At 54.5% G+C, this 14,985-nt stretch overlaps 1 protein-coding gene across 8 annotated transcripts in view; it reads right to left on the reverse strand.

Moving 5' to 3' along the window:
* RAB11FIP3 (RAB11 family interacting protein 3) overlaps positions 1–14,985 on the reverse strand; it is an 84,729-nt gene that overhangs the window by 7,658 nt on the left and 62,086 nt on the right. For 7 of the 8 annotated variants that reach the window (XM_087731355.1, XM_087731354.1, XM_087731357.1 and 4 more), the window contains 5 exons: positions 11,734–11,868; positions 8,530–8,565; positions 5,693–5,786; positions 3,783–3,886; positions 1,643–1,783 (listed from right to left, as the gene is read on the reverse strand). In XM_087731355.1, coding sequence (XP_087587481.1) covers positions 1,643–1,783; positions 3,783–3,886; positions 5,693–5,786; positions 8,530–8,565; positions 11,734–11,868 — 510 coding nt within the window. The remainder of the gene's footprint in view (positions 1–1,642; positions 1,784–3,782; positions 3,887–5,692; positions 5,787–8,529; positions 8,566–11,733; positions 11,869–14,985) is intronic. The other variant, XM_087731356.1, reaches the window with a different exon arrangement.

Below are 14,985 nucleotides of genomic sequence, written 5' to 3' on the forward strand. Positions count from 1 at the left end.
GCGTAGGAGACTTGGTTGAAACATCCCTAGGAATATTAAACCAGGACCTGCTGAAGGCAAGCCAGCAGGGATTTGTCTTTTCAAAGCAAACCCTGAGACTTCCACTACTTCTACTCCCAGGGAAAAAAGCGGGGCATCCACACGACTTCTGGCAAGTCCGCTCTCCAGTGCCATGCCCTTCTCAGACATGGTCCAACGCTATTCTTTAGGCCCAGGGCTTCAGCAGGCCGTGGGCAAGCCTCAGCATTAGGCACCAAAAAGCAGACACGTCGCCTGGGCAGAGGAGGGGTTCAAAGAGGGCTTCAGCTTTGCATTCTCCAGGTAAGGTGACATCCATTTGTCATGGTAACGGTCCTACTACGAGCCCAGTAAAAAACCCCACTGCCTTCATCTTTCATTTACCGCAAGGGCTGAACAACGGCAAAACACGTTCTGGAAAAGCAGTGAAAAAACCCCGTCATATCAAGTAAACCTCTCCCACACCACTTTTTCCTTTGGGAGGCAACAGGTGGCATGAAGCACCCTGTCCCGGACACTGCCCGTTGGACAACTCTTCCTTCCCAGGTATTTTCCTGTTTCCATGAAGGCGGAAAACATCTGAGCATCAAATGTACTTCCATGGGTCACTCATGGGAACAAGCACTACCAAACCTCTTCGTTCACACGCTGTGGGGCATTTAAACTGCATCAGGGAAATACGAATAAAGAGTCTGAGACTAGGTTCATGGAGGGGCTTAATTTTGGAACGAAGGTAGGAGAAGTAGCCAAAACTCAGGGTTTATAATGACTTTAGTTACACCTTGCATATCACAGAACCACAGGAGGCTTTGGGCTGGCAGGGCCCTTTCCAGGCCATCCCGTCCATCCCCCTGCCATGGGCAGGGACAGCTTCAACCACATCAGGGTGCTCAGAGCCCCGTCCAGCCGGGCCTTGAAGGTTTCCAGGGATGGGGCATCTCCCACCGCTCTGGGCAACCCCTGCCACTGTCTCACCACCCTCGGCGTAAACAATTTCTTCCTTATATCCAGTCTGAATCTCCCCTCTTTCAGCTTAAAACCATCCCCCCTTGTCCTGTCGCAGCAGGCCCTGCTAAAAAGCCTGTCCCCCCCTTTCTTGTCGGCCCCCTTTCAGCACGGCAAGGCCGCAGTGAGGTCTCCCCGCAGCCTCCTCCTCTCCAGGCTGAACCCCCCCAGCTCTCAGCCTGTCCTCCCAGCAGAGCTGTGCCACCCTCGGAGCATTTCGGTGGCCTCCCCTGGCCCCGCTCCAACAGCCCCATGTCCTTCCCGTGCTGAGGACCCCCGAGCTGGACGCGGGGCTCCAGGGGGGTCTCCCCCGAGCGGAGCAGAGGGGCAGAATCCCCTCCCTCGCCCCGCTGCCCACGCTGCGGGGGATGCAGCCCAGGAGACGCTTGGCTTTCTGGGCTGCCAGAGCACATGGCCGGCCCATGGCCAGCTTTTCATCCCCCAGCACCCCCAAGGCCTTCTCGGCAGGGCTGCTCTCTTTAACCAAGTTCAACTCACTGCCTACTGCACTTTGTCTCCCCAAAGGCTGCAGTTGTGCAGCGGCAGCCTGTACACCTCTCCCCGCGCGTACGTGTGGGTCCAGGGGACCCGCCACCACCCAGCCCTGCCCCAGCCCCACCTGGCCTGCAGGTTCTCAATCTCAATGCTCTTCTCCCTCTCCATTTTGCTCAGCAACTCCCTCTGCTTCTTGATCTCCTCCAGGAGTGTTTGGTCAGCTCGCAGCTCCTGCTCCTTCAGCTGTTCCTCGAGAGCGTTCGCTCTGCAGAGAGGAGAGAGAGAGGATTAACCGATTAATCGTTCCCGACGGCTCACCCCCGGCACGCTGCCATCCCAAGGAGGGGATCGGACTCTCTTCCCAGCCTTTCTCCCACCGTACAGGAGAGCTGGGAGAAGCAGACTGTAAAATAGAGTGAGCTTTCAGGGAAATTACACCTATTGCCATCTCAAGCAGCAGGCGTACGAGGGCTTCAGTTTGTCCCATCAGATGCAGTGGGAAAGCAAGACGGTCCATGAAACCCCCGAGGACACTACTGCTGACCAACATGACAGCCAAATAAAAGAATACCACGCTGGTATTGCCTCTGTCTAGTTTTTTAAGCCTCCAGGCTGCATCAAAACCCTTTTTAAGGGGGAGGGCAAGAAGGAGGTGAGGTGATGGTGAAAGCACAGTAATTATTTTACAACCCACGGCCTGTGGGTCACAGTCACGGCATCACCCAGAATCTCATACAATCGTAGAATCATTTAGGCTGGAAAAGACCTTTAAGATCATTGAACCCAACCATAAATCCGAGGGTTGTGGTTTCACCTCTAGCGGCCATGGCAGAGAAATCCTTCAGCCTTTTCTAGCATTTTGGGCTTCTTTACTCTGCCCTGAAGCCATCTCGCTGCCCAGAGAAAAGAAGACAACAGCCCCAGTCCTCCTCCTTTTCACTTTCTCCTGTCCCCAACAAAAAATACAGGATCTGCAGGTCAACCTTCTCTGTCTGCCAGCATAACAGCGATTTCCAGGCGGTCCCAAGACTGTGACGGCACAGGCAGCGGCCGCGTTTGCTCGGACGGGGCGGAGGCGTTTGCCAGCACGCCTACCTGCCCGCACCCCTGCACCGCCGTACATCACCCCGCGGCGGCCCGAGAGCCGAGGTTTGCTAGGAGGCTGGAGTGCTGGAGCTTCTGCTATCCCTTTGCACAGGCAGGCGGGGAAGGCTTTTGCCAGATGCACCTATTCTTCAACCCGCGCTGAGTATAGGCTTCACTTGATTAAAAGCAGACTGACGCTTCTGGGCCAAGCCGCTAAAGTGAAAACATTTCCCTCGCTGCAAAGTTTATCAGGGCTTAGAGAAACCTTTGTTTGAATCCCTCGGTTTCCTGACACGATTGTTACTTAACAGTCTTACAGCCCTATAGATAAACTGCTGCCGGGTTTATCTGCCAAGGGTAAATATGCTGCTGGAAGGGAGAAGCCTGCCAGATTAGTAAAGACAGCGATTACATCAAATGGGATCCAAAGGGCTACACCCCAGCCAGGATCTAAAAGCAAGAGGATCAAGGCCAGCTGTGGGGAGGGTAGAGCTGGGTAGCAGAGACCCTGCTACCTTCCACCCAAGCTTAACGGGTGAAATAAGGGCCAGAAAAAGTCCATACAGAGCAAGTGTGAAGTATATAGCCTCCCTGAATGGGAAGCTTTCCAAGAAGCATGATGCCCCTGCAGTCCTCTGAGCCAGCCCCCAGAGCTCCACAGAGACCTTTCAGGAGGGACACGTGGGGCGGGGAAGCACATAAAAATAAGATAATAATAAAAAAAGATCTAAAAAGCACTGTTATAGTTACATGCATCTGAGCAGAACGTTGCAAAGGAGATATCTGTCATTTGTCCTGGCTGAGCTGCAGGCCGTTCCCTGCGCTCCTGGGAATTTGCCGGAGATGCGTGCGGGATGCGGCGATCCCGCACACAGCCCTCGTGCGGAGAAGGCAGCCTGAACCCCGGCTGGATTTCACCCTCTGCCAGGGCAGGATCGGATCGGCAAGGGCAGAGCTGTGAAGCTTTCCTGCTATTTTCCGTCCGTCTCCCTCCTCTCCTGCTGCCTCCTTTCCCCGCGCACTCCGGCAGCTCCTGAGCCGCTCCTGCCTGCGTGCAGGCAGGCGGCCGGCCCGCGGGGAAGGCACGGAGTGCTGCCGTACACGGAAGGGGAAAGGAAAAGGCACCGCAGGCGATGCGAAGCTGCGTTTTGGCCACGGTACAAGCCGGGCTCCCTTACCTGTGCACGAGCTGCAGGTTTTCCTGCTTGAGGCGGCTGTGCTGTTCGCCGTTCGCAGCCGTGTCCTTCTCCAGCTCCGTCACCCGCTTCTCCAGAAAGACCACCTATGCGACGGGAGAGGGGAGGATGAGCCACCCGTGCTTAAACCCGCTGGCAAAGCGGCACCAAGTGCTGGAGCAGCTCCCAGTAGCTCCAGTACATTGTGCAGGTGCTCCCCGCTCGCTCTGGGGCTGCCTTGGGTTTGTCGTACTGATTCAGAGCCGGTCACCCCGACGCAGCTCCCGGCATTACCTGCATCCCCCTCCTCACCACACAAGGCAGCTGAGCTGCCAGAGCCATCACTGGGGTTTCACAAAATCACAGAATCGTTTAGGTTGGAAAAGACCCTTAAGATCATCGAGTCCAACCGTTAACCCAGCACTGCCAAGCCCACCACTAAACCATGTCCCTCAGCACCACATCTCCCCGGCTTTTAAATCCCCCCAGGGGTGGGGACTCAGCCCCTGCCCTGGGCAGCCTGGGCCAGGGCCTGACAGCCCTTTCAGGGAAGAAATTTTTCCTAATAGCTACTTAAAAATGGATGGTTGCCCCTGGAATGAGGTAGCCGTGCCTTGATTTAAAGCATCCTTTTAAAACATCCTTTTACAACATCCTTTTACACCCTGGTTTTTCAGTTTTTGATGTCTCCCATGTACCAATACAGAGCCAAACGCTTCACTCTTTCCTTTCTTCGTACCCTTCACGATGATATCCTACATGGAGGTCTAGAGGGAAAGACCCCAGCTGGATCCCCAGATCTTTGCTTTGGAGAGCAAAGGGGGCCGGGAGTGCCCCTCTACTTCCCACCCAAGCAGGAGCGTGGGTGGGTGGGGAACCGCAGCAGGACAGACTTCGTGGTCCCCAAAATCCCATTTGTACCCATAGAAGGAGAATCATGAAAGAGAGGCAACCAGGAGCACGTCTGCAAAACCCGAACCATCGCTCCGGGGAGAAGGGCAAGCGACAGGCAAGTGTATTAAAAAGAGAAATATGCAGAGACACAAGGCTTTTCCCAGAAGTGCATACATGGTTTCCCAAGCCAGATGCCTTCAGGAACGTCCGTGTTTTATTCACCTGTCAGACTTGGAAAACCATTGATTTTTAAAGCTTTTTTTAAAGGCCTTCTATGCATTATCATTATAGCAGAGCGCAGCCACACACACATGTATTTCTCTTTCACATGCTGCTCCATGCAGCTATTTGTGAGTCCAGAATTAAAAAGCCATTTTCAAGGAGTTTCAGGATTGCAGCAAATGCTTCCACAAGCCACAACTCACCCATCTTTAACTTCCCTGCTTTCCCTTAGCCGGTTTTAGCTAGGGGTGCTCAAACAAAAGCTTTCTTGTGCTCCTGCCTCGCTCCCATCTTGTCCTATAATCCTTTTCTCCTAACACCTCAGTAAAACCCAACAGGACCAGCACAAAATCAGCTTTACACGCTCACGGCACAAGCAGCAGCAGCAAGAGCGTGCCAAGGAAAGGAAAGCCTTGTTTTGCACCAGGCGACTTTGCTCACCTCAGAAAAGCAGAATTTGAGAACATCTTATTAGGTGAAGCAGAAGTGAAAATGCAGCCTGCAAACAGCTACCCCCTTGTGCCAGCGAGCTGGAGGGAAGCCGCCCTCGCCGCAAGCGGGGCAGGACACCTCCATCCCTGGGAGAAGGCACTGGTGCCACCTCCTGACTCAACACAGGGCCTCCGCAGCTCGGCTCTCCTTCTCCATCCCCTCCGTGCGGGGGGCTGCACCCTGCGCTGATCCACCCCGTGCCAGCTGCGCGGTGAGAGACGCTCCAGCCTAACTCCTGCCCGGAGATCCCGGAGCACTGCAAGCCGCTACGTGCTCCAGGATAGCGCAGGCAGCACTGCCCTTACCTTGTCCGTGATGTCCTCTTCTGTACACTCCAGCGTGTCCCGGTAAGAGCCCTCCATCACCGCCACGGACAGCGCGCTCGTCTGATGCAACTGTCTACAACAGAGACAAACCACCCCAACCCACAGCAACACCAACATTAGAGCGAACATCGCAGGGCATGGCAACTTCAGACGACAACCGCTCTCGCAGGATACCGTCCCCTCTCTCCCCTCCTCAGCTGCCACCTCCTTTTCCGAGGGGATTTAGTAGGATTTAGTAGGATCCGAGCAGGATTTAGGATCCTGCTCCTTCCTGGGCTGCAGGATTTACGGCAAAGGACGGCGTGGGCCAGGTCCTTCTCGCCACCACGAGCTCCAACGGGCAGTGAAGCTCACCACCTCGGTGCGCCCAGATAACAGGGCTGAGCGGGTGGCTGCTTACCGGCCGAACGAAAGCGCCCTGCGAGGGAAGCGCAGACGTGGACACATGCTGCTGGGACTTCATACCATGATCGTTTGTTCTTGCTCTTTGGAATGGGAAGAGATAAGAGCTCTCTCTTTTCACTTTCTTTCTTTACGAACATGCCAAGGCCATGTATTACCCAGCAAAGGACAGAGTACTCTGCTCTAGCCACTGATAAGGTTAATAAGAAGTGGAGGACAGCAAGTGTAAGGGGAGGGAGGGGAGAAAAAGCCCTGAAGCTGTTGTGGAGCACCCCAGCCCACCATCCCACACCATCCGCGACACCCGAGAGCGAGCTAATCATTAACGAGGCCTTGTGACATCGGCGTCCACGGCTTTGTTGCGATCTAAAGGACGCCCCGTGGAGGGGCCGATTGCTTAATCCTCGTGTTATCGCTGCAGGTCAGCTCCATCGGCTCGCGGCACAAGAAACCGCTATTGCCACGTGGAGGGGTGTCGTGTCCCAGCTCTGTGAACCCCAGGCAGATGCCGCCGGGAGAAAACCACTCTTGCTCTCCCACTGCAACGCAAACGATGAGCAGCCTCATCTACCTTTGAAGCCAGCTCTGCTTTGAGCAGGAGGTGAGCAAGAAAACCACGGAGGTCTCTCTGAACCTCAGTTTTCCGAGGAATTGGTAATGCGGGCTCTCAAATTCACCCTGCTACACAATCTGCTCATGCAAATATTCATGAAGCATAACTGGCATTTACCAAAGAGACCACAGCTGAGTACCAGCCTTATTTTGCATCCTCACCCTGCGTATATATTTAGATGCTGAAGTCTCAGGCACATTTGTCATTTAAGTCATGCCAAGCACAACAGGGCCTAAGCAGCTGAGATTTCTTGGCACAAGCGGAACCTGGATAACGAAAGTCAGGAAAGAGCCCTTACCAAAATAAAATCAATTTCCTAAAAGCAAATGTTTTGGTATTATTCAGTAATTACAGTATTGGCCACAAAGGGCTTTCTTTGGGCTGATCTTAAGGGTCTGGCTCTGCTCCGCAGCAAAACCCTGTTATCTCTGTCGTTATCACAACCTAAACTCGACTGCTCTTGAATTAACCAGTATTTACCTAAGCCCAGAAAAGCATCTTACAAATGCCAAGGGCCAGGAGGGCTCAATCCTCCACTGACAGGGCGCCTCCATTCCCAAAAGTTTAACCCAAATCCTCCCCAAATTTGCTCTGCCAGACACGGGACAAAAACTAGACCTAAAACAGGAAACCTGGGGACAGGCTGCTTCGACCTTCTTTCCTGCCAGTGTTTTTAACAAAGATCTAGAAAGTAAGATGACTGGAACTAGGAAATGTAATATCGAGGACCTGCTTCCTTGCCAGGAGGGGAAATCGTGCCAGGGGAGACTTGCTGACCGCAGGAAAAACGGAGAAGGGAAAGGAGCGAGAGCACGGCCGGGAGGGAGAGGCGTACCGAAGCTGCTCGGGTCAGCACAGGGAGCAGAGCGAGCGCCAGGGCGCGGGGGTACGAGCATCACCCAAACCGAGCTGCCTGCTCCTCCGCAGCATCCCTGCCCCGCTTGGAAAGGAGCAAAGGCAGAGGCTGCAGAGGGCAACCTCCCTCCCGAGCGGGGCAGAGGCAGGCGGGACAGCTAAGGGAAGCCTCAGTATATTCTTAAAAGCGCGATGACACAGGAACGGGAGGGATGGTGAAGCTGAGAAAGGAAAGGTGAACATCGAGAGGGGATGGACCCTCGGCCCCAGCGATTCAGAGCAAACGCCGCCGCTCCTCCTGGGCGGGCAATGCCCACAAAGAAAGGGTGACCGGCATCGCGCGAGACGGTCCCGCAGGACAGCAGCGGCCCAGCGTTAAACCCTGGGGTGGGGTTACCTGCCGTCGCCCCCCAGGAACTCCCCAAAGCCCCGGACCGAGCTGGGAGGGCTGCTCCAGCAAAGCCAAGTGCCAAGGATTACAGCGAGCAAAGCAACAGAGCCAAGAGAGTTGTCTGAGACCACTAGCTTTTTTGGGGTGTTGAAGACATCCCTCCAAGCAGGTGTAGTGACCGGTCCGGTCTTCTAGAGATCCTAGAGACCCACCATGGTGACACCGGGGAGGAGACAGCCCAGAGGGACGTGTCCTTCTAGAGACTCCTTCCCGCTCCACGTGCCCCCTGCCAGGGCACCGGCAGGATGGAGCGGGGAAAGCACCCCTACTTTGGTCCTGGAAGAAATCAGGGTGACACCAGCCTCCAGCTGTGTGCACGAGTGAGAAACCCCCATTTCAGAAAAACAGCTATTGCACACTACATCAGAATTAAACCCGCTTTTCCCCAGTCCAGAAGTACAAAACTGCAAACTTATTTTGACAGCCTTCCTTCGGTGGGCCCGGCAGCTAGCACGGGCACCCCTCTCACCAAGCAGTAACAGAGTATGAGCTTACCTTGCCACCTTCTTGCTTGAGAGTCTTTTATTTGGACTGCAAAAGGAAGGAAAAACAGGAAAGAGTTAGGAAAGCTGACAGCAAGGGAAACAGGAAAGCGTAAGCACTCCGGAGCACATCCTTTGCTATGGCAGGGGAGCACCCGCGCGGCATGCACCCCCCGGCCACCCCCGCTAAAAGGCAGGCGAGGAAACCGCTCACGTATTGAACAACCCGTTGAATAACGCTGCAGAAAAACCTCACCGCCTCCAGCAAGGGTATCCTCTCACCGGCTGATCCCTGTCCTGAAAGCTGATCCCCAAGGAAAGGGCTAATAATAGCGGTGAGTTCGGTGGGCCGCAGCCCGGCGCCGAGGGCAGGCCGAGCCGCGTCTCCCGCACCCCGCAGCACCCCAGCGAGGGCCGGGGGACAGGGCGCACCTCCTGCCGGCACACGGGCCCCTCCATCCTTCTGCACGCTGGTTCGCGCTTCTCACAAAGATTATTCTCCCTGTTTGGCTCTGGATCACCGGAGGATTGCTGCCTACGCGCAGCTAAGATTTCAGAAGCTGTTGATCGTGTCCCTTTCTGGATTTTAAGCACAGGCACTGTTATAATTGCTGGGGATGGGTACGAGCTCTCCTTTGCGTAGATAACTGATGGAGGTCACGCACCCCGGCTCCGTGTATGCCCGAGCAGCTGCCACCATACCACAGCGGTCAGGGTTTAGCTAGCGCTCAGCGTGACCCATGGTACGAACAGCCAAGGTCCGCGCTACCCTGCCCCCCGGGACGGGGCTGCGGGCTCTCCCCGCTGGGAAAAAAAAAGCCTTTTTCAGAAAGGGCTACTTGCTAATACGCTCCTTCCAGCCCTTCGGTCGTGATCGATGCAGCTGCAAGCTAGTGAAGCAAGCGGGGCTTGGATCTCCCTCCGTCTTCCACCCGAAGACACGCTGTTGGCAAACAGATGCCACCGATACCAAATCATCACTGAGCGATGACGGCAAACACAGCTCTAGCCTCAGCGGAGAAGCAGCAATTGCATTCCCTGGTGCTTAGCTCAGTTTAAAGAAAAAAAAAAAAATCATTTAGGAGTCCATTCTTGCCTTGAGCTGCAACAATTACCTTAGTTCTTAGAAGGAGGAATTAAAAATAGCTCAGGACAATTTTCTTTTAAAAAAAAACACAACAATGAGCGACCAGGGGCTGTTGGCAGGGCTACCAGCCCTCGTGTCAAAAGTGCATCCCCAAATCCCAGATTTTCAAGGAGTGCAAGAGCCGCTGCTGGCCGGGCTTCAAGGACGCTCGGCACCCGCCCGAGGGGAGGAGGTCAGGCCCTCGTGTTTGCCAGCAATTGTAACGAGCCACGTACGTCCCCAGCGTGCAGGGAGAAAAAATATTTTTCTCTGCAAACCAGCTTATGGGAAAGCAGTGCCGGCACCTGCGGGTCTCTCCGGAGGGGACGAGGCACACCACCGCTGCTTCAAGGGCACTAAAACAAAACGTACTTTTCCAGAACTGGTTCATCCCAAGCTCCTGGCTGATTTCTTCCCTGCCCACCTTATTCCAAGTGTAAAACGCTGCATAAACACCCGCAGCCTTTAAGAGCGAGGCTGTTGCACGGCGGCTGGGGCTTCACCCCCGCTGCTAGCATCCTCTGGAGCGGTTGTCTTCAGGCTTGGCCTGCCAGGCACGGTGCGAGGCTGCTTGGCCCAGGTTTTGGTCCAGTTTCTGCTGCTCTCTTTGCCTGCTGGTCCCCTGCACTGAGGGCTTCACGTTGGCGGTGATGCTGGGAGCAAACCGGTCCCGCCACATCCCGCACGGGGACGCCTCTCACGTCCTCGCCGCAGAAAGGGTGGGCAATGCCCCGTCCGTCAGGTCGGTGCGCAGGGGCACTTGGAACAAGTTTCCAGTGAATTTGTGCACTGGAAACCCCGAACACAGATGGAGGAATCGTACCTACTCGCCCTGAGCCCAAAGGGGCTACGGAATTCCCACCGTGACACCATGGGATGGGGAAGCCTCCTCTGGAAATCCCAGCCATCACAGGAGGCTCGGAAGCGTTAGTTCAGCTTTGCAGGGAAATTTGGTGGAGACAAGCCTGAAATGGAGCGGGGCTACTGGTGCATCCAGGGAAGTCCAGTGTTCTCCTTAATAACTGTTATTACCACCCGGAGAGGCTAACCTGAGACCCATCACTGACCCTCAAGGCCTCCAAACGCAAAAGCAACTCTTTGCCTGAGAAAGACCGAGGGAGAGAGGTACTTTTTCCACTAAAAAACCCTAAGGTCAAGCTCCTATTTGTTTTCCAGTTCTCTTCCCATAGCTATACAGCCCAGGAGAGCTCCCACGTCATACTGTCCCTGTAGAGGACAGATAGAAACCATGAGCGTGACCAAAAACCAGGCTTGAAATAGCACACCAGGCGCGAGCAGAACGATTATCATTAACGCCACCATCCTTCCACCCAGTGGACCGCAAACAGGTCTGAAAAAATAAACAAATAGAAATCCCTCCCCGCTTGTCAAATCCGCAAGTCCAGCTGCTGGCTGGTAGACCTCAAACGTTACGTTCAAAAGCTCCTGAAGTTCCTAGGCAAAGGCCCCGGCGTTTATCACATCTACCTGGCGAGAGGTGGCACGTAGGCGGGCGGGCAGCTGGCGAAGCCGGCTGAAACACGGCTTTACTGCTGCAAAGCAAGCGGCTACAGGAGAGGTCCCAAGCCCCGGAGAGCACGGTGATGTTTTCAGGTTACTGCTGCAGCGGGAGGAGAGGCTGTAACCTGCCCTTCCAGGTCGAACCAGCAACTCGGGCGCTGGGCATTACTGGCCAGAAGACCTGGCAGTCTTTTCCTCGGTGACAGAAATACTGTACGCGATCAGCTTACGGCTTTCAAGTCCCGATGCAAGGACTGCGTTTCTCGGAGCGTGGAGAAGCACCCACGGCTCAGCAGGACATGCAAAGAGGCTGCCCAGAGCAGAAGGGAAGACTCTCACTGTCTGCAAGCCTCCGTGGCTCAAATTAAAGGAAACTTCTGCTCACCCTCCATAATGTTATTACAGCCTTTACCACCTGGAGAGGCTCACCTCGTTGGGCGAAATTCATCCCCTTTTGCAACCAGGAATCGAGGAACGCACCAGCAAAGGCAAGCCATGCAAGACAAGGAGAGTCTTCCCTTCAAGACCATCATTCCCAACACTGAAACGGCCATACACGAGCCCAATTACCTATTCATTTCAAGATCATTCAGGCGAGCAGAAAGATCCTCGAGGCGGTTGATTTGTTTGTGGCACTGGCTACAGTAAAACTCAAATGCTTCATCTGCAATAATGCTGTGCAGTTTCGCAGCGAGAGGATGGGTGCTAGAGAAATCACAAGGGTCATTTCAACAGGACAGAACAGACGGGGCTGATCTTCGTCCATGGCTTCCACAAGCTGAGCCTACGTTGGGGCAGGGGAGTTTTGGGTGTGAGGCACAAGACTTGCAATTAAAAACTTTAGGGCAGATTGGGTCACCTCCCCCCTTGATTTTAGAAGCCAAATCACAGTCAATATGGAGTTGCTATAGATTAGCAGGACTTCCATCACCTTCCTCCCAGCAGCTGAGCTTGGCTTACGTTTCCAAACCCCTGTGCCAGCCGCCTTTTGCGGAGGACCCCCCCCTGCCGAGAGCCCCGGGAAGGGGAGGTGCATGCTTTCCACAAACCTACATGACTACGAAGTTTATTTTCCAACAGGATTTTCCAAGCAACCTGTCTCAGGAGGCTCTAGCAATGGTCCTGGTTTGCCTCGGTAAACGCAGACCGAGCTCAGGCACCGCTGGACCGGGCGCCATAAGCAAGAGCCAAATCCTTTGGTCGGTCGCACCATTTTCCAGCGGGATGCCTTAAAAATAGAGCATCTGTGCTGCTGCGGACCCTCCGTTAGTAATGCACAGAGGCAGATTTTCATTGCAAAGAGCTCCCCTTTTAAGCTAAGCTCAAAAAGGCGCTTGCGATTCAGCTGCTGTCTCCTACAAAGCGAAGCACACAGAAGCTGAAGCAGCAGCTCTGCCTCGTTGTATGGAACATCATTTGGCCACTGGACATGGGGGCCTACAGATTTTAACAGCCTGGGGAGCTAATGGGTCCGATCAGCGTTTCATTTTCAGCTCCTGACGTGGAAAACAAGCTGTCGAGGCATTCACCGACACTTGGCAAACCAGGGAGCCATCTCCCCCACCCGGCATGGCTTGGGCAGGACAGAGTTTGGCCAAGGGATTCTGCACGGCAAAGAGTTTGGGTTACTTTGGGGCCAAATACACGCCACAAATCCTTTCTGCAGGAAAACACGCTTCTGGAAGCCACGGACTTTGATTAAAGAAAGGTTAATAGTGAAAAAACAAAGCAGTTCAATAAGAAAGACAGGTAAAGGTGTGAGCAAACACAAGCAAGCTTAAAACCAAAAGGCATCTGAAAGGGCTAAGTCAACCCCGTGATACAGCTCCACACGGGCAAGTCCTGGCCCAGGAGCTGCTGAGCGTGCAGGACGCCCCAGGAGGGGTCCTCTGGCTCAGCACCTTTGCGTAACCCCTCGTTGACGTTTTTGGTGGTGGTGGGGTGTCAGCAGCCCAGCCACCCCCAGGGTCAGGCCTCTGAGTTTGTGCCGTCTGTACAGTATTTCCGAGCCGCCTTAGAACAGGCGACTGGACAACGGTAAATGTTGTCATCTCTTCCCATTCCTGGAAAAAAAAAAAAAATTGAAACACATTCCCCCTACCCTCTAGGGCAGGTTTGGAGCCAGGATAATCATCATCCAGCAGCAGTCAGTTCAGTTGCCCAGGCTTTGCGCAGGGTAAGAGGTGACAGAAGCTTTGCGGCACTGGGAAGAAGCGACGTGCCCTTTTCTGGGCTCTGCCCCCGCGTCTGGCTGCACGTGAGCCCCGTTCAGCGAGTCTTCCTCACCCCTGCCGGGAGGCAGAAACAGCTCACCCGGCCGGGTGCGTCCCTGGGCGAGGTGTGAACCCAAATCTTAACAAGCATTAATCAAAACAGGAAAAGAAGCGCGGAGGAGAACCCACAGGCCAGCCTGGCAACTCTTCAGGTACGTACAGATGTACTTGGCTTCTGGCTGCGTTGGTTGCTTGCCCATGGAGTGGGCGAGAGCTCCACCGCACCGCGCCGCGGCGCGTCCCCACCTACCCCCCGTGGCAAGCTGCCACCCTCTGCGCCACGTGCAGCCTTCCTGCCTCCTTCCCCCGTCCCGTGGAGTAACGCTCGTCTTCCACAGGCCATGGGTGCTTACTGACGCGGCATGTCGGCAGCCGACACGGGTGCGCGCGGGGAGCTTTTCCCTTCGGTTGCCATTCATTTCCCACCAAGCGTTGCAGAGAGACTTCTCTTACGGGATGGAGGTGCCAAGGAAGAGGCGGCAACCCCAGAGGAGGGATCGCAAACACACAAGCAAGGACTAAGCGGGAAAATGCAATACCCCCTGGCGTTCCCTGAAGGCTCTTGGTTCTTGCATTAGTCCTCTGGTGAAGATCTGGAGCTGCGGCAGGAAAATTCGTTGACGTTATTCCCACTTAGAGACTCTTGTGACATGGAAAGGGTGCGTGGCGATGTGACCGTTTACAAGCAACACCGTTCCTCCTATTCAGATCACAGCCAAAAAAAAAGTTCAGCCTGAACCAGAGATGTCCTGTAGTTTTTTAAGGTTTCACTACGTTTAAACACCCTGGGGAGGCAGGGCTGTGTTCAGAAAAACAGCACAATCTCAGAGAACGATCAGCTAAGAACCTTCACGCACGCAACGATAACCCAAGGTAAGGGCTAGACCTCAAAGGCATGAGGAAATCCTCTGTTTCAAACAGAGCCACATTCTTAACTGGAGTTTTTGCAGGCTTTATCTGCAACCTGCTTCCCTAGCAAGCCCCAGCAGCGAGTTTCCAGCATAACCACCATGAGCCGCGTGGCCACGTGCCGAGCGAGGCCCTCCCGGCCGAGGAAAGATGCTGCAGAGCACGATCTTGTGGATCGGATCCAGAGAGACAGAGCAGCAGAGGGGAGACGGTGCCGGGACAGAGCAAGATTTGAACACCGGGAGCGTAGGCAACCTGGGAGCTCCAGACTGATATTAAAGAAAAAGTTTAACTGATTGCAAAGCTCCTTTAGCTGAGTGTTTTCTTGCCAGGAGCCTTCTGGACTAGGTTGGAGGCCTGCACTCAAGGAGAAACTCAAAACAAACACCAAGGCTGGTTTCTATCTGAGAACACTTCCTAGGCTGCAGCACCAGTACAGCCGGCCATACTGGGCATTTCTGCACAGTGCAATCAAAGGACAAGCGTGGACGAGTGACACGTCCCTTCCGCTGCAGCGTATCCCATCACATCAAGCCTTGGAGCACCGGTTTCTTAAAGTAATGGGTTAGGCATGCTTTACAGCAACACTCTCCTATTGCAGGTTTAGTTAACATCTTCAAAAGTGCTGCTGCACCAGCAA

Source organism: Nipponia nippon, unplaced genomic scaffold (genome assembly GCF_047370975.1).
Source record: "Nipponia nippon isolate SJK-2023a ecotype South Korea unplaced genomic scaffold, ASM4737097v1 scaffold_5, whole genome shotgun sequence".
NCBI lineage: Eukaryota > Metazoa > Chordata > Aves > Pelecaniformes > Threskiornithidae > Nipponia > Nipponia nippon.